We start from the raw sequence: 25,875 nt of genomic DNA, 5'->3' as shown, positions 1-25,875 counted from the left end.
TATAGATTCACAAAAAGGTTCTGTTGATTCCATACTGCTCAGTGTGTGTGTGTGAGATCAGAACGCTTATTGTGAAACATTTCCAGGGCTCCAGGTGACAGGAACCTCTCCATTGACACACAGAATACCCCACCAGGTGACAGGAACCTCTCCATTGACACACAGAACACCCCACCAGGTGACAGGAACCTCTCCATTGACACACAGAACACCCCACCAGGTGACAGGAACCTCTCCATTGACACTCAGAATACCCCACCAGGTAACAGGAACTAAACAGTCAGGTCGCTCCATAACCAGGTGTGTCTATTCTCTACGTAGGCAAGGCCACAGAGTTGAATCTCTAGCGTACACTATACATGGTGTCCCATCCCATTTGGGGTTTATCCGGGTAGGTGCGACTCATATTACAAAACACAACAATTGTTGCTTTGGAGCACCTACAGATGGAACACTATGGAGTCTCCCAGGAGGACTGGGTAAGGTCAAAATGTCAGACATATGCCACATTTGATTAATACTTTTATTATGCTTTAGATACAAAATGTAAAAAACGTAAAATATGTCAATAATCCTTCCTCCAAAAAGGACCATTCTATGGATACAATTTCCAGAAAATCCCACAAATGTGGTTCTTTTTTTGTCCTGGTTTCATCTGGAATCACTCACAGGTAGGTTTATCCAGGTAAGCCCATTCCAGGTAGGTTTATCCAGGTAGGCCCATTCCAGGTAGGTTTATCCAGGTAGGTTTATCCATGTAGGTTTATCCAGGTAGGCCAATTCCAGGTAGGTTTATCCAGGTAGGTTTATCCAGGTAGGCCCATTCCAGGTAGGTTTATCCATGTAGGCCCATTCCAGGTAGGTTATCCAGGTAGGCCCATTCCAGGTAGGTTTATCCATGTAGGCCCATTCCAGGTAGGTTTATCCAGGTAGGCCCAATCCAGGTAGGTTTATCCAGGTAGGCCCAATCCAGGTAGGTTTATCCAGGGAGGCCCATTCCAGGTAGGTTTATCCAGGGAGGCCCATTCCAGGTAGGTTTATCCAGGTAGGCCCATTCCAGGCAGGTTTATCCAGGTAGGCCCAATCCAGGTAGGCCCAATCCAGGTAGGTTTATCCAGGGAGGCCCATTCCAGGTAGGTTAATCCAGGTAGGCCCAATCCAGGTAGGTTTATCCAGGTAGGCCCATTCCAGGCAGGTTTATCCAGCCTACAGGTATGTCTCTGTCCTCTGTCCCAAGTATAGTCAAGACAATACAGAACCAAGGTAACCCAGACTCACCCCGGTAAGACCTTGTTCTGGTCCCGGTGTGGCCCGGGTCTCAGGACTTGTTGTCCCCAGCAGGGGCTGGTTGTTCCAGTGAAAGGTCTTCGTCCGACAGCCCTGTTTCTACAGCGAACACCAGGGACGCACAGCTCGTCACGGGCAGGAGTTCACCTAGAGAGGAGGATGAGAGGGCAGGAGTTCACCTAGAGAGGAGGATGAGAGGGCAGGAGTTCACCTAGAGAGGAGGATGAGAGGGCAGGAGTTCACCTAGAGAGGAGGATGAGAGAGCAGGAGTTCACCTAGAGAGGAGGATGAGAGAGCAGGAGTTCACCTAGAGAGGAGGATGAGAGACGAGAGGGCAGGAGTTCACCTAGAGAGGAGGATGAGAGGGCAGGAGTTCACCTAGAGAGGAGGATGAGAGGGCAGGAGTTCACCTAGAGAGGAGGATGAGAGGGCAGGAGTTCACCTAGAGAGGAGGATGAGAGAGCAGGAGTTCACCTAGAGAGGAGGATGAGAGGGCAGGAGTTCACCTAGAGAGGAGGATGAGAGAGCAGGAGTTCACCTAGAGAGGAGGATGAGAGAGCAGGAGTTCACCTAGAGAGGAGGGTGAGAGGGCAGGAGTTCACCTAGAGAGGAGGATGAGAGAGCAGGAGTTCACCTAGAGAGGAGGATGAGAGAGCAGGAGTTCACCTAGAGAGGAGGATGAGAGAGCAGGAGTTCACCTAGAGAGGAGGATGAGAGAGCAGGAGTTCACCTAGAGAGGAGGATGAGAGAGCAGGAGTTCACCTAGAGAGGAGGATGAGAGAGCAGGAGTTCACCTAGAGAGGAGGATGAGAGAGCAGGAGTTCACCTAGAGAGGAGGATGAGAGAGCAGGAGTTCACCTAGAGAGGAGGATGAGAGACGAGAGGGCAGGAGTTCACCTAGAGAGGAGGATGAGAGACGAGAGGGCAGGAGTTCACCTAGAGAGGAGGATGAGAGAGCAGGAGTTCACCTAGAGAGGAGGATGAGAGAGGAGAGGGCAGGAGTTCACCTAGAGAGGAGGATGAGAGAGGAGAGGGCAGGAGTTCACCTAGAGAGGAGGATGAGAGATGAGAGGGCAGGAGTTCACCTAGAGAGGAGGATGAGAGAGCAGGAGTTCACCTAGAGAGGAGGATGAGAGAGGAGAGGGCAGGAGTTCACCTAGAGAGGAGGATGAGAGAGCAGGAGTTCACCTAGAGAGGAGGATGAGAGAGGAGAGGGCAGGAGTTCACCTAGAGAGGAGGATGAGAGAGCAGGAGTTCACCTAGAGAGGAGGATGAGAGACGAGAGGGCAGGAGTTCACCTAGAGAGGAGGATGAGAGACGAGAGGGCAGGAGCTCACCTAGAGAGGAGGATGAGAGACGAGAGGGCAGGAGTTCACCTAGAGAGGAGGAGGAGAGGGCAGGAGTTCACCTAGAGAGGAGGAGGAGAGGGCAGGAGTTCACCTAGAGAGGAGGACGAGAGAGGAGAGGGGGGGGTTCACCTAGAGAGGAGGCTGAGAGAGGAGAGGGCAGGAGTTCACCTAGAGAGGAGGATGAGAGAGGAGAGGGCAGGAGTTCACCTAGAGAGGGGGATGAGAGAGGAGAGGGCAGGAGTTCACCTAGAGAGGAGGATGAGAGAGGAGAGGGCAGGAGTTCACCTAGAGAGGAGGAGGAGAGGGCAGGAGTTCACCTAGAGAGGAGGAGGAGAGGGCAGGAGTTCACCTAGAGAGGAGGATGAGAGACGAGACGGCAGGAGTTCACCTAGAGAGGAGGAGGAGAGGGCAGGAGTTCACCTAGAGAGGAGGATGAGAGGGCAGGAGTTCACCTAGAGAGGAGGATGAGAGACGAGAGGGCAGGAGTTCACCTAGAGAGGAGGATGAGAGACGAGAGGGGGGTTCACCTAGAGAGGAGGATGAGAGACGAGAGGGGGGGGTTCACCTAGAGAGGAGGATGAGAGACGAGAGGGCAGGAGTTCACCTAGAGAGGAGGATGAGAGACGAGAGGGCAGGAGTTCACCTAGAGAGGAGGATGAGAGACGAGAGGGGGATGCGAGGGAGAGGATGCGAGGGAGAGGAGGATGAGAGACGAGAGGGGGTGCGAGGGAGAGGAGGATGAGAGTCGAGAGGGGGATGCGAGGGAGAGGGGGATGCGAGGGAGAGGGGGGTGCGAGGGGAGAGGGGGTGCGAGGGAGAGGGGGTGCGAGGGAGAGGGGGATGCGAGGGAGAGGGGGTGCGAGGGAGAGGGGGATGCGAGGGAGAGGGGGTGCGAGGGAGAGGGGGTGCGAGGGAGAGGGGGATGCGAGGGAGAAGGGGGTGGGGTGCGAGGGAGAGGGATGCGAGGGAGAGGGGGGATGCGAGGGAGGGGGGGATGCGAGGGAGAGGGGGTGGGGGTGCGAGGGAGGGGGATGCGAGGGAGAGGGGGATGCGAGGGAGGGGGGGATGCGAGGGAGAGGGGGGGATGCGAGGGAGGGGGTGCGAGTAGTATCAGTAGTCTCACCTGTGTGGGTATCAGTAGTAACAGTAATGGGACTGTCCCTCAGAGGGTCTGGGTCGTGGTAGTCTTGGGGTAGCCCCACCCTCCGTATCCCCGGGTCTAGAACCACCGACCCCCCTCACTGAGGGTCCCGTCACTGGATCCTGCCGACACCACAGCCTCCAGGACCAGACCCTCCACCCCCACCCCACCCACCATCTCATAGTCCAAGGGCAGGTCATCCAGACAGTCTGCATTTAACTGGAGAGGAGAAAAAGAGAGAGATGGGGAGGGGATGAGAGAGACGGGGATGAGAGAGACGGGGATGAGAGAGACGGGGATGAGAGGAGGGGATGAGAGAGACGGGGATGAGAGAGACGGGGAGGGGATGAGAGAGACGGGGATGAGAGAGACGGGGATGAGAGAGACGGGGATGAGAGAGACGGGGATGAGAGAGACTAGATTCATTTGAGTCCAGCGAGGGAGTCAAGTTTAGATTCATTTGAGTCCAGCGAGGGAGTCAAGTTTAGATTCATTTGAGTCCAGCGAGGGAGTCAAGTTTTGATTCATTTGAGTCCATTCAAATCTGATGGTGACCAACAGAAGAAATTCATTTGAATGAGTGACTTTGATTCTGAAATGACTCACAGCGATGCCCAGGGCTTTGAGGATGTCTATCTTACACATGGGACAGGTCCTGTGGTCCAGCAGCCAGGGGTCCACACAGTTCTTATGGAACAGATGTCTGAGAGGAGACAGAGGTTATAACATGTTAATAAAAAGGTCTATGACAGGTTATAACAGGTCTATAACATGGGACAGGTCCTGTGATCCAGCAGCCAGGGGTCTTCTTATGGAACAGATGTCTGGGAGGAGATAGAGGTTATAACATGTTAATAAAAATGTCTATGACAGGTTATAACAGGTCTATAACATGGGACAGGTCCTGTGATCCAGCAGCCAGGGGTCTTCTTATGGAACAGATGTCTGGGAGGAGATAGAGGTTATAACATGTTAATAAAAAGGTCTATGACAGGTTATAACAGGTCTATAACATGGGACAGGTCCTGTGATCCAGCAGCCAGGGGTCGTCTTATGGAACAGATGTCTGAGAGGAGATAGAGGTTATAACATGTTAATAAAAAGGTCTATGACAGGTTATAACAGGTCTATAACATGGGACAGGTCCTGTGATCCAGCAGCCAGGGGTCTTCTTATGGAACAGATGTCTGGGAGGAGATAGAGGTTATAACATGTTAATAAAAATGTCTATGACAGGTTATAACAGGTCTATAACATGGGACAGGTCCTGTGATCCAGCAGCCAGGGGTCTTCTTATGGAACAGATGTCTGAGAGGAGATAGAGGTTATAACATGTTAATAAAAAGGTCTATGACAGGTTATAACAGGTCTATAACATGGGACAGGTCCTGTGATCCAGCAGCCAGGGGTCTTCTTATGGAACAGATGTCTGGGAGGAGATAGAGGTTATAACATGTTAATAAAAATGTCTATGACAGGTTATAACAGGTCTATAACATGGGACAGGTCCTGTGATCCAGCAGCCAGGGGTCTTCTTATGGAACAGATGTCTGGGAGGAGATAGAGGTTATAACATGTTAATAAAAAGGTCTATGACAGGTTATAACAGGTCTATAACATGGGACAGGTCCTGTGATCCAGCAGCCAGGGGTCCACACAGTTCTTATGAAACAGATGTCAGAGAGGAAAAACACATCCATGGATTTTATAAAACAGTTCATAACGGGTCGGTACCGGGTTCATAACGGGTCGGTACCGGGTTCATAACGGGTCGGTAACACGTTCATAACGGGTCGGTAACACGTTCATAACGGGTCGGTAACACGTTCATAACGGGTCGGTAACGGGTTCATAACGGGTCGGTAACACGTTCATAACGGGTCGGTAACACATTCATAACGGGTCGGTAACGGGTTCATAACGGGTCGGTAACACGTTCATAACGGGTCGGTAACACATTCATAACGGGTCGGTAACGGGTTCATAACGGGTCGGTAACGGGTTCATAACGGGTCGGTAACGGGTTCATAACGGGTCGGTAACGGGTTCATAACGGGTCGGTAACGGGTCGGTAACGGGTACATAACGGGTCGGTAACGGGTTCATAACGGGTCGGTAACGGGTTCATAACGGGTCGGTAACGGGTTCATAACGGGTCGGTAACGGGTTCATAACGGGTCGGTAACGGGTTCATAACGGGTCGGTAACACATTCATAACGGGTCGGTAACACATTCATAACGGGTCGGTAACACATTCATAACGGGTCGGTAACGGGTTCATAACGGGTCGGTAACGGGTTCATAACGGGTCGGTAACGGGTTCATAACGGGTCGGTAACGGGTCGGTAACGGGTACATAACGGGTCGGTAACGGGTTCATAACGGGTCGGTAACGGGTTCATAACGGGTCGGTAACGGGTCGGTAACGGGTTCATAACGGGTCGGTAACGGGTTCATAACGGGTCGGTAACACATTCATAACGGGTCGGTAACACATTCATAACGGGTCGGTAACACGTTCATAACGGGTCGGTAACGGGTTCATAACGGGTCGGTAACGGGTTCATAACGGGTCGGTAACGGGTTCATAACGGGTCGTTAACACATTCATAACAGGTCGTTAACACATTCATAACGGGTCGGTAACGGGTTCATAACGGGTCGGTACCGGGTTCATAACGGGTCGGTACCGGGTTCATAACGGGTCGGTACCGGGTTCATAACGGGTCGGTAACGGGTTCATAACGGGTCGGGAACGGGTTCATAACGGGTCGGTAACACATTCATAACGGGTCGGGAACGGGTTCATAACGGGTCGGTAACACTTTCATAACGGGTCGGTACCGGGTTCATAACGGATCGGTAACGGGTTCATAACGGGTCGGGAACGGGTTCATAACGGGTCGGTAACAGGTTCATAACGGGTCGGTACCGGGTTCATAACGGGTTCATAACGGGTCGGTACCGGGTTCATAACGGGTTCATAACGGGTCTGTAACACATTCATAACGGGTCGGTACCGGGTTCATAACGGGTCGGTAACGGGTTCATAACGGGTCGGGAACGGGTTCATAACGGGTCGGTAACACATTCATAACGGGTCGGGAACGGGTTCATAACGGGTCGGTAACACTTTCATAACGGGTCGGTACCGGGTTCATAACGGGTCGGTAACGGGTTCATAACGGGTCGGTAACGGGTTCATAACGGGTCGCTAACGGGTTCATAACGGGTCGGTAACACATTCATAACGGGTCGGTAACGGGTTCATAACGGGTCGGTAACACATTCATAACGGGTCGGTAACGGGTTCATAACGGGTCGGTAACGGGTTCATAACGGGTCGGTAACGGGTTCATAACGGGTCGGTAACGGGTTCATAACGGGTCGGTACCGGGTTCATAACGGGTCGGTAACACATTCATAACGGGTCGGTACCGGGTTCATAACGGGTCGGTAACACATTCATAACGGGTCGGTACCGGGTTCATAACGGGTCGGTAACGGGTTCATAACGAGTCGGTAACACATTCATAACGGGTCGGTAACGGGTTCATAACGGGTCGGTAACGGGTTCATAACGGGTCGGTACCGGGTTCATAACGGGTTCATAACGAGTCGGTAACACATTCATAACGGGTCGGTAACGGGTTCATAACGGGTCGGTAACACATTCATAACGGGTCGGTAACGGGTTCATAACGGGTCGGTACCGGGTTCATAACGGGTCGGTAACTGGTTCATAACGGGTCGGTAACGGGTCGGTGACGGGTTCATAACGAGTCGGTAACACATTCATAACGGGTCGGTAACTGGTTCATAACGGGTCGGTAACACATTCATAACGGGTCGGTATCGGGTTCATAACGGGTCGGTGACGGGTTCATAACGGGTCGGTAACGCGTTCATAACGGGTCGGTAACGGGTTCATAACGGGTCGGTAACGGGTTCATAACGGGTCGGTAACGGGTTCATAACGGGTCGGTAACGCGTTCATAACGGGTCGGTAACGGGTTCATAACGGGTCGGTACCGGGTTCATAACGGGTCGGTAACACATTCATAACGGGTCGGTACCGGGTTCATAACGGGTCGGTAACACATTCATAACGGGTCGGTATCGGGTTCATAACGGGTCGGTACCGGGTTCATAACGGGTCGGTAACACATTCATAACGGGTCGGTATCGGGTTCATAACGGGTCGGTACCGGGTTCATAACGGGTCGGTAACACATTCATAACGGGTCGGTATCGGGTTCATAACGGGTCGGTAACTGGTTCATAACAGGTCGGTAACGGGTTCATAACGGGCCGGTAACGGGTTCATAACGGGTCGGTAACGGGTTCATAACGGGTCGGTAACGGGTTCATAACGGGTCGGTAACGGGTCGGTATCGGGTTCATAACGGGTCGGTAACTGGTTCATAACAGGTCGGTAACGGGTTCATAACGGGTCGGTAACGGGTTCATAACGGGTCGGTAACGGGTTCATAACGGGTCGGTAACGGGTTCATAACGGGTCGGTAACGGGTCGGTAACGGGTTCATAACGGGTCGGTAACGGGTTCATAACGGGTCGGTAACGGGTTCATAACGGGTCGGTAACGGGTTCATAACGGGTCGGTAACGGGTTCATAACGGGTCGGTAACGGGTTCATAACGGGTCGGTAACGGGTCGATAACGGGTTCATAACGGGTTCATAACGGGTCGGTAACGGGTTCATAACGAGTCGGTAACGGGTTCATAACGGGTCGGTAACGGGTCGGTAACGGGTTCATAACGGGTCGGTAACGGGTCGGTAACGGGTTCATAACGAGTCGGTAACGGGTTCATAACGGGTTCATAACGGGTCGGTAACGCGTTCATAACGGGTCGGTAACGGGTTCATAACGGGTCGGTAACGGGTTCATAACGGGTCGGTAACGGGTCGGTAACGGGTTCATAACGAGTCGGTAACGGGTTCATAACGGGTTCATAACGGGTCGGTAACGCGTTCATAACGGGTCGGTAACGGGTTCATAACGGGTCGGTAACGGGTCGATAACGGGTTCATAACGGGTTCATAACGGGTCGGTAACGGGTTCATAACGAGTCGGTAACGGGTTCATAACGGGTCGGTAACGGGTCGGTAACGGGTTCATAACGGGTCGGTAACGGGTCGGTAACGGGTTCATAACGAGTCGGTAACGGGTTCATAACGGGTTCATAACGGGTCGGTAACGCGTTCATAACGGGTCGGTAACGGGTTCATAACGGGTCGGTAACGGGTTCATAACGGGTTCATAACGGGTCGGTAACGCGTTCATAACGGGTCGGTAACGCGTTCATAACGGGTCGGTAACGGGTCAGTAACTGGTCGGTAACTGGTTCATAACGAGTCGGTAACACATTCATAACGGGTCGGTATCGGGTTCATAACGGGTCGGTACCGGGTTCATAACGGGTCGGTAACACATTCATAACGGGTCGGTATCGGGTTCATAACGGGGCGGTAACTGGTTCATAACAGGTCGGTAACGGGTTCATAACGGGTCGGTAACGGGTTCATAACGGGTCGGTAACGGGTTCATAACGGGTCGGTAACGCGTTCATAACGGGTCGGTAACGGGTCAGTAACGGGTCGGTAACGGGTTCATAACGGGTCGGTAACGGGTCGGTAACGGGTCGGTAACGGGTTCATAACGGGTCGGTAACGCGTTCATAACGGGTCGGTAACGGGTTCATAACGGGTCGGTAACGGGTCGGTAACGAGTTCATAACGGGTTCATAACGGGTCGGTAACGCGTTCATAACGGGTCGGTAACGGGTTCATAGCGGGTCGGTAACGGGTTCATAACGGGTCGGTAACGGGTTCATAACGGGTCGGTAACGGGTTCATAACGGGTCGGTAACGGGTTCATAACGGGTCGGTAACGCGTTCATAACGGGTCGGTAACGGGTTCATAACGGGTCGGTAACGGGTTCATAACGGGTTCATAACGGGTCAGTAACTGGTCGGTAACTGGTTCATAACGAGTCGGTAACACATTCATAACGGGTTCATAACGGGTCGGTAACGGGTTCATAACGAGTCGGTAACGGGTTCATAACGGGTCGGTAACGGGTTCATAACGGGTCGGTAACGGGTTCATAACGGGTCGGTAACGCGTTCATAACGGGTCGGTAACGGGTCAGTAACGGGTCGGTAACTGGTTCATAACGGGTCGGTAACGGGTTCATAACGGGTCGGTAACGGGTCGGTAACGGGTTCATAACGGGTCGGTAACGCGTTCATAACGGGTCGGTAACGGGTTCATAACGGGTCGGTAACGGGTCGGTAACGGGTTCATAACGGGTCGGTAACGCTTCATAACGGGTCGGTAACGCGTTCATAACGGGTCGGTAACGGGTTCATAGCGGGTCGGTAACGGGTTCATAACGGGTCGGTAACGGGTTCATAACGGGTCGGTAACGGGTCGGTAAGGGGGTTCATAACGGGTCGGTAACGGGTTCATAACGGGTCGGTAACACATTCATAACGGGTCGGTAACACATTCATAACGGGTCGGTAACGGGTTCATAACGGCTCGGTAACGGGTTCATAACGGGTCGTTAACACGTTCATAACGGGTCGGTAACACGTTCATAACGAGTCGGTAACACATTCATAACGGGTCGGTAACGGGTTCATAACGGGTCGGTAACGGGTTCATAACAGGTCGGTAACGGGTCGGTAACGGGTTCATAACGGGTGGGTAACAGGTTCATAACAGGTCGGTAACGGGTCGGTAACGGGTTCATAACGGGTCGGTAACGGGTCGGTAACGGGTCGGTAACGGGTTCATAACGGGTCGGTAACGGGTTCATAACGGGTCGGTAACGGGTTCATAACGGGTCGGTAACACATTCATAACGGGTTCATAACGAGTCGGTAACACATTCATAACGGGTCGGTAACGGGTTCATAACGGGTCGGTAACGGGTTCATAACGGGTCGGTAACGGGTTCATAACGGGTCGGTAACGGGTCAGTAACGGGTTCATAACGGGTCGGTAACGGGTTCATAACGGGTCGGTACCGGGTTCATAACGGGTCGGTAACGGGTTCATAACGGGTCGGTAACGGGTTCATAACGGGTCGGTAACGGGTTCATAACGGGTCGGTACCGGGTTCATAACGGGTCGGTAACACATTCATAACGGGTCGGTACCGGGTTCATAACGGGTCGGTAACGGGTCGGTAACGGGTTCATAACGAGTCGGTAACACATTCATAACGGGTCGGTAACGGGTTCATAACGGGTCGGTAACGGGTTCATAACGGGTCGGTAACGGGTTCATAACGGGTTCATAACGAGTCGGTAACACATTCATAACGGGTCGGTAACGGGTTCATAACGGGTCGGTAACGGGTTCATAACGGGTCGGTAACGGGTTCATAACGGGTCGGTAACGGGTTCATACCGGGTCGGTAACTGGTTCATAACGGGTCGGTAACGGGTCGGTAACGGGTCGGTGACGGGTTCATAACGAGTCGGTAACACATTCATAACGGGTCAGTAACGGGTTCATAACGGGTCGGTAACGGGTTCATAACGGGTCGGTAACGGGTTCATAACGGGTCGGTATCGGGTTCATAACGGGTCGGTAACTGGTTCATAACGGGTCGGTACCGGGTTCATAACGGGTCGGTAACACATTCATAACGGGTCGGTATCGGGTTCATAACGGGTCGGTGACGGGTTCATAACGGGTCGGTAACGCGTTCATAACGGGTCGGTAACGGGTTCATAACGGGTCGGTAACGGGTTCATAACGGGTCGGTAACGGGTTCATAACGGGTCGGTAACGGGTTCATAACGGGTCGGTAACGGGTTCATAACGGGTCGGTACCGGGTTCATAACGGGTCGGTACCGGGTTCATAACGGGTCGGTAACACATTCATAACGGGTCGGTACCGGGTTCATAACGGGTCGGTAACACATTCATAACGGGTCGGTATCGGGTTCATAACGGGTCGGTACCGGGTTCATAACGGGTCGGTAACACATTCATAACGGGTCGGTATCGGGTTCATAACGGGTCGGTACCGGGTTCATAACGGGTCGGTAACACATTCATAACGGGTCGGTATCGGGTTCATAACGGGTCGGTAACTGGTTCATAACGGGTCGGTAACGGGTTCATAACGGGTCGGTAACGGGTTCATAACGGGTCGGTAACGGGTTCATAACGGGTCGGTAACGGGTTCATAACGGGTCGGTAACGGGTCGGTAACGGGTTCATAACGGGTCGGTAACGGGTTCATAACGGGTCGGTAACGGGTTCATAACGGGTCGGTAACGGGTTCATAACGGGTCGGTAAGGGGGTTCATAACGGGTCGGTAACGGGTTCATAACGGGTCGGTAACGGGTTCATAACGGGTCGGTAACACATTCATAACGGGTCGGTAACGGGTTCATAACGGGTCGGTAACGGGTTCATAACGGGTCGTTAACACGTTCATAACGGGTCGGTAACACGTTCATAACGAGTCGGTAACACATTCATAACGGGTCGGTAACGGGTTCATAACGGGTCGGTAACGGGTTCATAACAGGTCGGTAACGGGTCGGTAACGGGTTCATAACGGGTCGGTAACAGGTTCATAACAGGTCGGTAACGGGTCGGTAACGGGTTCATAACGGGTCGGTAACGGGTTCATAACGGGTCGGTAACGGGTTCATAACGGGTCGGTAACGGGTTCATAATGGGTCGGTAACGGGTCGGTAACGGGTCGGTAACGGGTTCATAACGGGTCGGTAACGGGTTCATAACGGGTCGGTAACGGGTCGGTAACGGGTCGGTAACGGGTTCATAACGGGTCGGTAACGGGTTCATAACGGGTCGGTAACGGGTTCATAACGGGTCGGTAACGGGTTCATAACGGTCGGTAACGGGTTCATAACGGGTCGGTAACGGGTTCGGTAACGGGTTCATAACGGGTCGGTATCGGGTTCATAACGGGTCGGTAACGGGTTCATAACGGGTCGGTAACGCGTTCATAACGGGTCGGTAACGGGTTCATAACGGGTCGGTAACGGGTTCATAACGGGTCGGTAACACATTCATAACGGGTCGGTATCGGGTTCATAACGGGTCGGTAACGGGTTCATAACGGGTCGGTAACGGGTTCATAACGGGTCGGTAACGGGTTCATAACGGGTCGGTAATGGGTTCATAACGGGTCAGTAACGGGTTCATAACAGGTCGGTAACGGGTCGGTAATATGTAAAATGTAAATGTAACGGGTTCATAACGGGTCGGTAACGGGTCGGTAACGGGTTCATAACGGGTCGGTAACGGGTTCATAATGGGTCGGTAACGGGTCGGTAACGGGTCGGTAACGGGTTCATAACGGGTCGGTAACGGGTTCATAACGGGTCAGTAACGGGTCGGTAACGGGTTCATAACGAGTCGGTAACGGGTTCATAACGGGTCGGTAACGGGTTCATAACGGGTCGGTAACGGGTTCATAACGGGTCGGGTAACGGGTTCATAACGGGTCGGTAACGGTCAGTAACGGGTCGGTAATAACGGGTCGGGTAACGGGTCAGTAACGGGTCGGTAACTGGTTCATAACGGTCGGGTAACGGGTTCATAACGGGTCGGGTAACGGGTCGGGTAACGGGTTCATAACGGGTCGGTAACGCTGCTCATAACGGGTCGGTAACGGGTTCATAACGGGTCGGGTAACGGGTCGGTAACGGGTTCATAACGGTAACGGGTAACGGGTTCATAACGGGTCGGTTCATAACGGGCGGTAACGGGTTCATAACGGTCGGTAACGGGTTCATAACGGGGTAACGGGTTCATAACGGGTCGGGTAACGGGTTCATAACGGGTCGGTAACGGGTTCATTAACGGGTTCATAACGGGTCGGTAACGGGTTCATAACGGGTCGGTAACGGGTTTCATAACGGGTTCATAACGGTCGGTAACGGGTTCATAACGGGTCGGTAACGGGTTCATAACGGTCGGTAACGGGTTCATAACGGGTCGGTAACGGGTTCATAACGGGTCGGTAACGGGTTCATAACGGGTCGGTAACGGGTTCATAACGGGTCGGTAACGGGTTCATAACGGTCGGTAACGGGTTCATAACGGGTCGGTAACACATTCATAACGGTAACGGGTTCATAACGGGTAACGGGTTCATAACGGGTCGGTAACGGGTTCATAACGGGTCGGTAACGGGTTCATAACGGGTCGGTAACGGGTTCATAACGGGTCGGTAACGGGTTCATAACGGGTCGGTAACGGGTTCATAACAGGTCGGTAACGGGTCGGTTCATAACGGGTTCATAACGGGTCGGTAACGGGTTCATAACGGGTCGGTAACGGGTCGGTAACGGTTCATAACGGGTCGGTAACGGGTTCATAACGGGGTAACGGTAACGGGTTCATAACGGGTCGGTAACGGGTTCATAACGGTCGGTAACGGGTTCATAACAGGTCGGGGTAACGGGTTCATAATAACGGGTCGGTAACGGTCGGGTAACGGGTTCATAACGGGTCGGTAACGGGTTCATAACGGGTCGGTAACGGGTTCATAACGGGTCGGTAACGGGTTCATAACGGGTCGGGTAACGGGTTCATAACGGGTCGGTAACGGGTTCATAACGGTCGGTAACGGGTCGGGTAACGGGTTCATAACGGTCGGTAACGGGTTCATAACGGGTCGGTAACGGGTTCATAACGGGGTCGGGTTCATAACGGTCGGTAACGGGTTCATAACGGGTCGGTAACGGGTTCATAACGGGTCGGTAACGGTTCATAACGGGTAACGGTTCATAACGGGTTCATAACGGTTCGGTAACGGGTTCATAACGGGTCGGTAACGGGTTCATAACGGGTCGGTAACGGGTTCATCGGTTCATAACGGGTCGGGTAACGGGTTCATAACGGGTCGGTCGGGTAACGGGTCGGTAACGGGTTCATAACGGGTCGGTAACACATTCATAACGGTTCATAACGGGTTCATAACGGGTCGGTAACGGGTTCATAACGGGTCGGTTCATAACGGGTTCATAACGGGTCGATAACGGGTTCGGTAAACACATTCATAACGGGTTCATAACGGTCGTAACGGGTTCATAACGGGTCGGGTAACGGGTTCATAACGGGTCGGGTAACGGGTAATAACAGGTTCATAACGGGTCGGGTAACGGGTTCATAACGGGGTAACGGGTTCATAACGGGTCGGTAACGGGTTCATAACGGGGGTAACGGGTTCATAACGGGTCGGTAACGGGTTCATAACGGGTCGGTAACGGGTTCATAACGGTCGGTAACGGGTTCATAACGGGGGTAAACGGTTCATAACGGGTCGGGTAACGGGTTCATAACGGGTCGGTAACGGGTTCATAACGGGTCGGGTAACGGGTTCATAACGGGTCGGTAACGGGTTCATAACGGGTCGTAACGGGTTCATAACGGGTCGGTAACGGGTTCATAACGGGTCGTATCGGGTTCATAACGGTCGGTAACGGGTTCATAACGGGTCGGTAACGGGTTCATAACGGGTCGGTAACGGGTTCATAACGGGTCGGTAACGGGTTCATAACGGTCGGTAACGGGTTCATAACGGGTCGGTAACGGGTTCATAACGGGTCGGGTAAACGGGTTCATAACGGGTCGGGTAACGGGTTCATAACGGGTCGGTAACGGGTTCATAACGGGTCGTCATAACGGGTTCATAACGGGTCGGTAACGGGTTCATAACGGGTCGGTAACGGGTTCATAACGGGTCGGTAACGGGTTCATTCATAACGGGGTAACGGGTTCATAACGGTCGGTAACGGTTCATAACGGGTCGGTAACGGGTTCATAACGGGTCGGGTAACGGGTTCATAACGGGTCGGGTAACGGGTTCATAACGGGTCGGGTAACGGGTTCATAACGGGGGTAACGTTCATAACGGGTCGGTAACGGGTTCATAACGGGTCGGTAACGGGTTCATAACGGGGGTTCATAACGGGTCGGGTAACGGTTCATAACGGGTCGGGTAACGGGTTCATAACGGGTCGGGTTCATAACGGGTTCATAACGGGGGTCGGGTTCATAACGGGTTAACGGGTTCATAACGGGTCGGTAACGGGTTCATAACGGGTCGGTAACGGGTTCATAACGGGTCATTCATAACGGGTTCATAACGGGTCGGGTAACGGGTTCATAACGGGTCGGGTAACGGGTTCATAACGGGTTCATAACGGGTCGGTAACGGGTTCATAACGGTCGGTAACGGGTTCATAACGGGTCGGTAACGGGTTCATAACGGGTCGGTAACGGGTTCATAACGGTAACGGGTAACGGTAACGGGTTCATAACGGGTCGGGTAACGGGTTCATAACGGGTCGGTAACGGGTTCATAACGGGTCGGGTAACGGGTTCATAACGGGTCGGTAACGGTCGTAACGGGTTCATAACGGGTAACGGGTTCATAACGGGTCGGTAACGGGTTCATAACGGGTCGGTAACGGGTTCATAACGGGTCGGTAACGGGTTCATAACGGGTCGGGTAACGGGTTCATAACGGTCGGTAACGGTTCATAACGGGTAACGGGTTCATAACGGGTCGGTAACGGGTCGGGTAACGGGTTCATAACGGGTCGGTAACGGGTTCATAACGGTCGGGTTAACGGGGGTTCATAACGGGTAACGGGTAACGGTAACGGGTTCATAACTGGTTCATAACGGGTCGGTAACGGGTTCATAACGGGTCGGTAACGGGTTCATAACGGGTCGGTAACGGGTAACGGGGGTAACGGGTTCATAACGGGTCGGTAACGGGTTCATAACGGGTCGGTAACGGGTTCATAACGGTCGGTAACGGGTTCATAACGGGTCGGTAACGGGTTCATAACGGGTCGGTAACGGGTTCATAACGGGTCGGTAACGGGTTCATAACGGGGGTAACGGGTTCATAACGGGTCGGTAACGGTTCATAACGGGTCGGTAACGGTTCATAACGGGTCGGTAACGGGTTCATAACGGGTCGGTAACGGGTTCATAACGGGTCGGGTAACGGGTTCATAACGGGTCGGTAACGGGTTCATAACGGGTCGGTAACGGGTTCATAACGGGTCGGTAACGGGTTCATAACGGGTCGGTAACGGGTTCATAACAGGGGTCATAACGGGTCGGTAACGGGTTCATAACGGGTCGGTAACGGGTTCATAACGGGTCGGTAACGGGTTCATAACGGGTCAGTCATAACGGGTCATAACGGGGTAACGGGTTCATAACGGTCGGTAACGGGTTCATAACGGTCGGTAACGGGTTCATAATGTAACGGGTTCATAACGGTCGGTAACGTTAACATAACGGGTTCATAACGGGTCGGTAACGGGTTCAGTAACGGGTCGGGTAACGGGTTCATAACGGGTCGGTAACGGGTTCATAACGGGTCGGTAACGGTTCATAACGGGTCGGTAACGGGTTCATAACGGGTCGGTAACGGGTTCATAACGGGTCGGTAACGGGTTCATAACGGGGGTAACGGGGTAACGGTCGGGTAACGGGTTCATAACGGTCGGTAACGGGTTCATAACGGGTCGGTAACGGGTTCATAACGGGTCGGGTAACGGGTTCATAACGGGTCGGGTAACGGGTTCATAACGGGTCGGTAACGGGTTCATAACGGGTCGGTAACGGGTTCATAAACGGGTCGGTAACGGGTTCATAACGGGTCGGTAAACGGGTTCATAACGGGTCGGTAACGGGTTCATAACGGGTCGGTAACGGGTTCATAATAACGGGTCGGTAACGGGTTCATAACGGGTCGGTAACGGGTTCATAACGGGTCGGTAACGGGTTCATAACGGGTCGGTAACGGGTTCATAACGGGTCGGTAACGGGTTCATAACGGGTCGGGTAACGGGTTCATAACGGGTCGGTAACGGGTTCATAACGGGGGTAACGGGGGGTTCATAACGGGTCGGGTAACGGGTTCATAACGGGTCGGTAACGGGTTCATAACGGGTCGGTAACGGTTCATTCATAACGGGTCGGTAACGGGTTCATAACGGGTCGGTAACGGGTTCATAACGGGTCGGTTCATAACGGGTCGGTAACGCGTTCATAACGGTCGGTAACGGGTTCATAACGGGTCGGTAACGGGTTCATAACGGGTAACGGGTTATAACGGGTTCATAACAGGGGTAACGGGTCGGTAACGGGTTCATAACGGGTCGGTAACAGGTTCATAACAGGTCGGTAAACGGTCGGTAACGGGTTCATAACGGGTCGGGTAACGGGTTCATAACGGGTCGGGTTCATAACGGGTCGGTAACGGGTTCATAACGGTCGGGGTAACGGGTTCATAACGGGTTGGTAACGGGTTCATAATGGGTCATAACAGGTCGGGTAACGGGTCGGTAACGGGTCGGGTCGGTAACGGGTTCATAACAGGGTAACGGTCGGTAACGGGTTCATAAACGGGTCGGTAACGGGTTCATAACGGTCGGTAACGGGTTCATAACGGGTCGGTAACGGTTCATAACGGGTCGGTAACGGGTTCATAACGGGTCGGTAACGGGTCGTAACGGGTTCATAACGGGTCGGTAACGGGTTCATAAACGGGTCGGGTAACGGGTCGGTAACGGGTTCATAACGGGTCGGGTAACGGTTCATAACGGGTCGGTAACGGTTCATAACGGGTTCATAACGGGTTCATAACGGGTCGGTAACGGGTTCATAACGGGTCGGTAACGGGTTCATAACGGGTCGGTAACGGGTTCATAACGGGTCGGTAACGGGTTCATAACGGGTCGGGGTAACGGGTCGGTAACGGGTTCATAACGGGTCGGTAACGGGTTCATAACGGGTCGGTAACGGGTTCATAACGGGTCGGTAAGGGGGTTCATAACGGGTCGGTAACGGGTTCATAACGGGTCGGTAACACATTCATAACGGGTCGGTAACACATTCATAACGGGTCGGTAACGGGTTCATAACGGGTCGGTAACGGGTTCATAACGGGTCGTTAACACGTTCATAACGGGTCGGTAACACGTTCATAACGAGTCGGTAACACATTCATAACGGGTCGGTAACGGGTTCATAACGGGTCGGTAACGGGTTCATAACAGGTCGGTAACGGGTCGGTAACGGGTTCATAACGGGTCGGTAACAGGTTCATAACAGGTCGGTAACGGGTCGGTAACGGGTTCATAACGGGTCGGTAACGGGTCGGTAACGGGTTCATAACGGGTCGGTAACGGGTTCATAACGGGTCGGTAACGGGTTCATAACGGGTCGGTAACACATTCATAACGGGTTCATAACGGGTCGGTAACACATTCATAACGGGTCGGTAACGGGTTCATAACGGGTCGGTAACGGGTTCATAACGGGTCGGTAACGGGTTCATAACGGGTCGGTAACGGGTCAGTAACGGGTTCATAACGGGTCGGTAACGGGTTCATAACGGGTCGGTACCGGGTTCATAACGGGTCGGTAACGGGTTCATAACGGGTCGGTAACGGGTTCATAACGGGTCGGTACCGGGTTCATAACGGGTCGGTAACACATTCATAACGGGTCGGTACCGGGTTCATAACGGGTCGGTAACGGGTCGGTAACGGGTTCATAACGAGTCGGTAACACATTCATAACGGGTCGGTAACGGGTTCATAACGGGTCGGTAACGGGTTCATAACGGGTCGGTAACGGGTTCATAACGGGTTCATAACGAGTCGGTAACACATTCATAACGGGTCGGTAACGGGTTCATAACGGGTCGGTAACGGGTTCATAACGGGTCGGTAACGGGTTCATAACGGGTCGGTAACGGGTTCATACCGGGTCGGTAACTGGTTCATAACGGGTCGGTAACGGGTCGGTAACGGGTCGGTGACGGGTTCATAACGAGTCGGTAACACATTCATAACGGGTCAGTAACGGGTTCATAACGGGTCGGTAACGGGTTCATAACGGGTCGGTAACGGGTTCATAACGGGTCGGTATCGGGTTCATAACGGGTCGGTAACTGGTTCATAACGGGTCGGTACCGGGTTCATAACGGGTCGGTAACACATTCATAACGGGTCGGTATCGGGTTCATAACGGGTCGGTGACGGGTTCATAACGGGTCGGTAACGCGTTCATAACGGGTCGGTAACGGGTTCATAACGGGTCGGTAACGGGTTCATAACGGGTCGGTAACGGGTTCATAACGGGTCGGTAACGGGTTCATAACGGTCGGTACCGGTTCATAACGGGTCGGTACCGGGTTCATAACGGGTCGGTAACACATTCATAACGGGTCGGTACCGGGTTCATAACGGGTCGGTAACACATTCATAACAGGTCGGTATCGGGTTCATAACGGGTCGGCACCGGTTCATAACGGGTCGGTAACACATTCATAACGGGTCGGTATCGGGTTCATAACGGGTCGGTACCGGTTCATAACGGTCGGTAACACATTCATAACGGGTCGGTATCGGGTTCATAACGGTCGGTAACTGGTTCATAACGGTCGGTAACGGGTTCATAACGGGTCGGTAACGGGTTCATAACGGGTCGGGTAACGGGTTCATAATAACGGGTCGGTAACGGGTCGGTAACGGGTTCATAACGGGTCGGTAACGGGTTCATAACGGGTCGGTAACGGGTTCATAACGGGTCGGTAACGGGTTCATAACGGGTCGGTAACGGGTTCATAACGGGTCGGTAACGCGTTCATAACGGGTCGGTAACGGGTTCATAACGGGTCGGTAACACATTCATAACGGGTCGGTAACGGGTTCATAACGGGTCGGTAACGGGTTCATAACGGGTCGTTAACACGTTCATAACGGGTCGGTAACACGTTCATAACGAGTCGGTAACACATTCATAACGGGTCGGTAACGGGTTCATAACGGGTCGGTAACGAGTTCATAACAGGTCGGTAACGGGTCGGTAACGGGTTCATAACGGGTCGGTAACAGGTTCATAACAGGTCGGTAACGGGTCGGTAACGGGTTCATAACGGGTCGGTAACGGGTTCATAACGGGTCGGTAACGGGTCGGTAACGGGTTCATAACGGGTCGGTAACGGGTTCATAACGGGTCGGTAACGGGTTCATAATGGGTCGGTAACGGGTCGGTAACGGGTCGGTAACGGGTTCATAACGGGTCGGTAACGGGTTCATAACGGGTCGGTAACGGGTCGGTAACGGGTCGGTAACGGGTTCATAACGGGTCGGTAACGGGTTCATAACGGGTCGGTAACGGGTTCATAACGGGTCGGTAACGGGTTCATAACGGGTCGGTAACGGGTTCATAACGGGTCGGTAACGGGTCGGTAACGGGTTCATAACGGGTCGGTATCGGGTTCATAACGGGTCGGTAACGGGTTCATAACGGGTCGGTAACGCGTTCATAACGGGTCGGAAACGGGTTCATAACGGGTCGGTAACGGGTTCATAACGGGTCGGTAACACATTCATAACGGGTCGGTATCGGGTTCATAACGGGTCGGTAACGGGTTCATAACGGGTCGGTAACGGGTTCATAACGGGTCGGTAACGGGTTCATAACGGGTCGGTAACGGGTTCATAACGGGTCGGTAACGGGTTCATAACGGGTCAGTAACGGGTTCATAACAGGTCGGTAACGGGTCGGTAATATGTAAAATGTAAATGTAACGGGTTCATAACGGGTCGGTAACGGGTCGGTAACGGGTCGGTAACGGGTTCATAATGGGTCGGTAACGGGTCGGTAACGGGTCGGTAACGGGTTCATAACGGGTCGGTAACGGGTCGGTAACGGGTTCATAACGGGTCAGTAACGGGTCGGTAACGGGTTCATAACGAGTCGGTAACGGGTTCATAACGGGTCGGTAACGGGTTCATAACGGGTCGGTAACGGGTTCATAACGGGTCGGTAACGCGTTCATAACGGGTCGGTAACGGGTCAGTAACGGGTCGGTAACTGGTTCATAACGGTCGGTAACGGGTTCATAACGGGTCGGTAACGGGTCGGTAACGGGTTCATAACGGGTCGGTAACGCGTTCATAACGGGTCGGTAACGGGTTCATAACGGGTCGGTAACGGGTCGGTAACGGGTTCATAACGGGTCGGTAACGGGTTCATAACGGGTCGGTAACGCGTTCATAACGGGTCGGTAACGGGTTCATAGCGGGTCGGTAACGGGTTCATAACGGGTCGGTAACGGGTTCATAACGGGTCGGTAACGGGTTCATAACGGGTCGGTAAGGGGGTTCATAACGGGTCGGTAACGGGTTCATAACGGGTCGGTAACGGGTTCATAACGGGTCGGTAACACATTCATAACGGGTCGGTAACGGGTTCATAACGGGTCGGTAACGGGTTCATAACGGGTCGTTAACACGTTCATAACGGGTCGGTAACACGTTCATAACGAGTCGGTAACACATTCATAACGGGTCGGTAACGGGTTCATAACGGGTCGGTAACGGGTTCATAACAGGTCGGTAACGGGTCGGTAACGGGTTCATAACGGGTCGGTAACAGGTTCATAACAGGTCGGTAACGGGTCGGTAACGGGTTCATAACGGGTCGGTAACGGGTTCATAACGGGTCGGTAACGGGTCGGTAACGGGTTCATAACGGGTCGGTAACGGGTTCATAACGGGTTGGTAACGGGTTCATAATGGGTCGGTAACGGGTCGGTAACGGGTCGGTAACGGGTTCATAACGGGTCGGTAACGGGTTCATAACGGGTCGGTAACGGGTCGGTAACGGGTTCATAACGGGTCGGTAACGGGTTCATAACGGGTCGGTAACGGGTTCATAACGGGTTCATAACGGGTCGGTAACGGGTTCATAACGGGTCGGTAACGGGTCGGTAACGGGTTCATAACGGGTCGGTATCGGGTTCATAACGGGTCGGTAACGGGTTCATAACGGGTCGGTAACGCGTTCATAACGGGTCGGTAACGGGTTCATAACGGGTCGGTAACGGGTTCATAACGGGTCGGTAACACATTCATAACGGGTCGGTATCGGGTTCATAACGGGTCGGTAACGGGTTCATAACGGGTCGGTAACGGGTTCATAACGGGTCGGTAACGGGTTCATAACGGGTCGGTAACGGGTTCATAACGGGTCGGTAACGGGTTCATAACGGGTCAGTAACGGGTTCATAACAGGTCGGTAACGGGTCGGTAATATGTAAAATGTAAATGTAACGGGTTCATAACGGGTCGGTAACGGGTCGGTAACGGGTTCATAACGGGTCGGTAACGGGTTCATAATGGGTCGGTAACGGGTCGGTAACGGGTCGGTAACGGGTTCATAACGGGTCGGTAACGGGTCGGTAACGGGTTCATAACGGGTCAGTAACGGGTCGGTAACGGGTTCATAACGGGTCGGTAACGGGTTCATAACGGGTCGGTAACGGGTCGGTAACGGGTTCATAACGGGTCGGTATCGGGTTCATAACGGGTCGGTAACGGGTTCATAACGGGTCGGTAACGCGTTCATAACGGGTCGGTAACGGGTTCATAACGGGTCGGTAACGGGTTCATAACGGGTCGGTAACGGGTTCATAACGGGTCGGTATCGGGTTCATAACGGGTCGGTAACGGGTTCATAACGGGTCGGTAACGGGTTCATAACGGGTCGGTAACGCGTTCATAACGGGTCGGTAACGGGTTCATAACGGGTCGGTAACGGGTTCATAACGGGTCGGTAACGGGTTCATAACGGGTCGGTAACGGGTCGGTAACGGGTTCATAACGGGTCGGTAACGGGTTCATAATGGGTCGGTAACGGGTCGGTAACGGGTTCATAACGGGTCGGTAACGGGTCGGTAACAGGTTCATAACGGGTCGGTAACAGGTCGGTAACGGGTTCATAACGGGTCGGTAACGGGTTCATAACGGGTTTAACGGTTCATAACGGGTCGGGTAACGGGTTCATAACGGGGTAACGGGTTCATAACGGTCGGTAACGGGTTCATAACGGTCGGTAACGGGTTCATAACGGTAACGGGTTCATAACGGGTCGGTAACGCGTTCATAACGGGTCGGTAACGGGTTCATAACGGGTCGGTAACGGGTTCATAACGAGTCGGTAACACATTCATAACGGGTCGGTATCGGGTTCATAACGGGTCGGTAACGGGTTCATAACGGGTCGGTAACGGGTTCATAACGGGTCGGTAACGCGTTCATAACGGGTCGGTAACGGGTTCATAACGGGTCGGTAACGGGTTCATAACGGGTCGGTAACGGGTTCATAACGGGTCGGTAACGGGTCGGTAACGGGTTCATAACGGGTTCATAACGAGTCGGTAACACCTTCATAACGGGTCGGTAACGGGTTCATAACGGGTCTGTAACGGGTTCATAACAGGTCGGTAACACATTCATAACGGGTCGGTAACACATTCATAACGGGTCGGTAACGGGTTCATAACGGGTCGGTAACGGGTTCATAACGGGTCGGTAACGGGTTCATAACGGGTCGGTAACGGGTTCATAACGGGTCGGTAACGGGTTCATAACGGGTCGGTAACGGGTTCATAACGGGTCGGTAACGGGTCGGTAACGGGTTCATAACGGGTCGGTAACGGGTTCATAACGGGTCGGTAACGGGTCGGTAACGGGTCGGTAACGGGTTCATAACGGGTCGGTAACGGGTTCATAACGGGTCGGTAACGGGTCGGTAACGGGTCGGTAACACATTCATAACGGGTTCATAACGAGTCGGTAACGGGTTCATAACGGGTCGGTAACGGGTTCATAACGGGTCGGTAACGCGTTCATAACGGGTCTGTAACGGGTTCATAACGGGTCGGTAACGGGTTCATAACGGGTCGGTAACGGTTTCATAACGGGTCGGTAACGGGTTCATAACGGGTCGGTAACGGGTTCATAACGGGTCGGTAACGGGTTCATAACGGGTCGGTAACGGGTTCATAACGGGTCGGTAACGGGTCGGTAACGGGTTCATAACGGGTCGGTAACGGGTCGGTAACGGGTCGGTAACGGGTTCATAACGGGTCGGTAACGGGTTCATAACGGGTCGGTAACGGGTCCATAACGGGTCGGTAACGGGTCGATAACGGGTCGGTAACGGGTTCATAACGGGTCGGTAACGGTTTCATAACGGGTCGGTAACGGGTTCATAACGGGTCGGTAACGGGTTCATAACGGGTCGGTAACGGGTCGGTAACGGGTCGGTAACACATTCATAACGGGTTCATAACGAGTCGGTAACGGCTTCATAACGGGTCGGTAACGGGTTCATAACGGGTCGGTAACGGGTTCATAACGGGTCGGTAACACATTCATAACGGGTTCATAACGGGTCGGTAACGGGTTCATAACGGGTCGGTAACGCGTTCATAACGGGTAGGTAACGGGTCGGTAACGGGTTCATAACGGGTCGGTAACGGGTTCATAACGGGTCGGTAACGGTTTCATAACGGGTCGGTAACGGGTTCATAAGGGGTCGGTAACGGGTTCATAACGGGTCGGTAACGGGTTCATAACGGGTCGGTAACGGGTTCATAACGGGTCGGTAACGGGTTCATAACGGGTGGTTTACGACACGAGTGCTAAGGTAGGTTTAGTAGCCTGGTAAGTATTTATAACAGTTTCTCAAGAGTTTATAAAAACAAAAGGTTTACAAATGTGTTATAAACAGGTGTAATAAAGCCAGTCTCCTTTAACTTCGTTTACCTCCTGATTTACTTAACAAAAAGGAGATATTAAAGGGCCAGTCTCCTTTAACCTCCTTTACCTCCTGATTTACTTAACAAAAAGGAGATATTAAAGGGCCAGTCTCCTTTAACCTCCTGATTTACTTAACAAAATGGCACCTCTCAATAGGTGTTTCCCGGGGAGGCCGATGACATCACAGATTCCCGACGTGGAGTTCGCCGTTGTGTAAAAACAATTTGCTCAATATGTATTTTTCGTACAGGGTTCACCAACTGGCGGCCCACGAATAAGATTTGGCCCACGCTTGGTTTTATTTATTTACGATTTTACGTGATCGTATACAAAAGTAAGCTTTAGGTTTGAAATAATTATAATTAATTATTAAAAACACATCTGTTTTGGGGGTGCTTCTTGGGGCCAATTTCTAGTCCACA

At 52.9% G+C, this 25,875-nt stretch overlaps 1 protein-coding gene across 1 annotated transcript in view; it reads right to left on the bottom strand.

Moving 5' to 3' along the window:
* Positions 1–509: 509 nt before the first annotated feature.
* rnf150b (ring finger protein 150b) overlaps positions 510–25,875 on the bottom strand; it is a 43,930-nt gene continuing 18,564 nt past the window's right edge. The window contains 4 exon segments of the mRNA XM_065025181.1: positions 510–1,434; positions 3,760–3,867; positions 3,870–3,996; positions 4,384–4,480. Coding sequence (XP_064881253.1) covers positions 1,319–1,434; positions 3,760–3,867; positions 3,870–3,996; positions 4,384–4,480 — 448 coding nt within the window. The 3' untranslated portion in view covers positions 510–1,318.

Source organism: Oncorhynchus nerka, linkage group LG12, assembly GCF_034236695.1.
Source record: "Oncorhynchus nerka isolate Pitt River linkage group LG12, Oner_Uvic_2.0, whole genome shotgun sequence".
NCBI lineage: Eukaryota > Metazoa > Chordata > Actinopteri > Salmoniformes > Salmonidae > Oncorhynchus > Oncorhynchus nerka.
The sequence above is the reverse complement of the archived record's forward strand: the minus strand, read 5'-3'. Positions and strand labels throughout refer to the sequence as shown.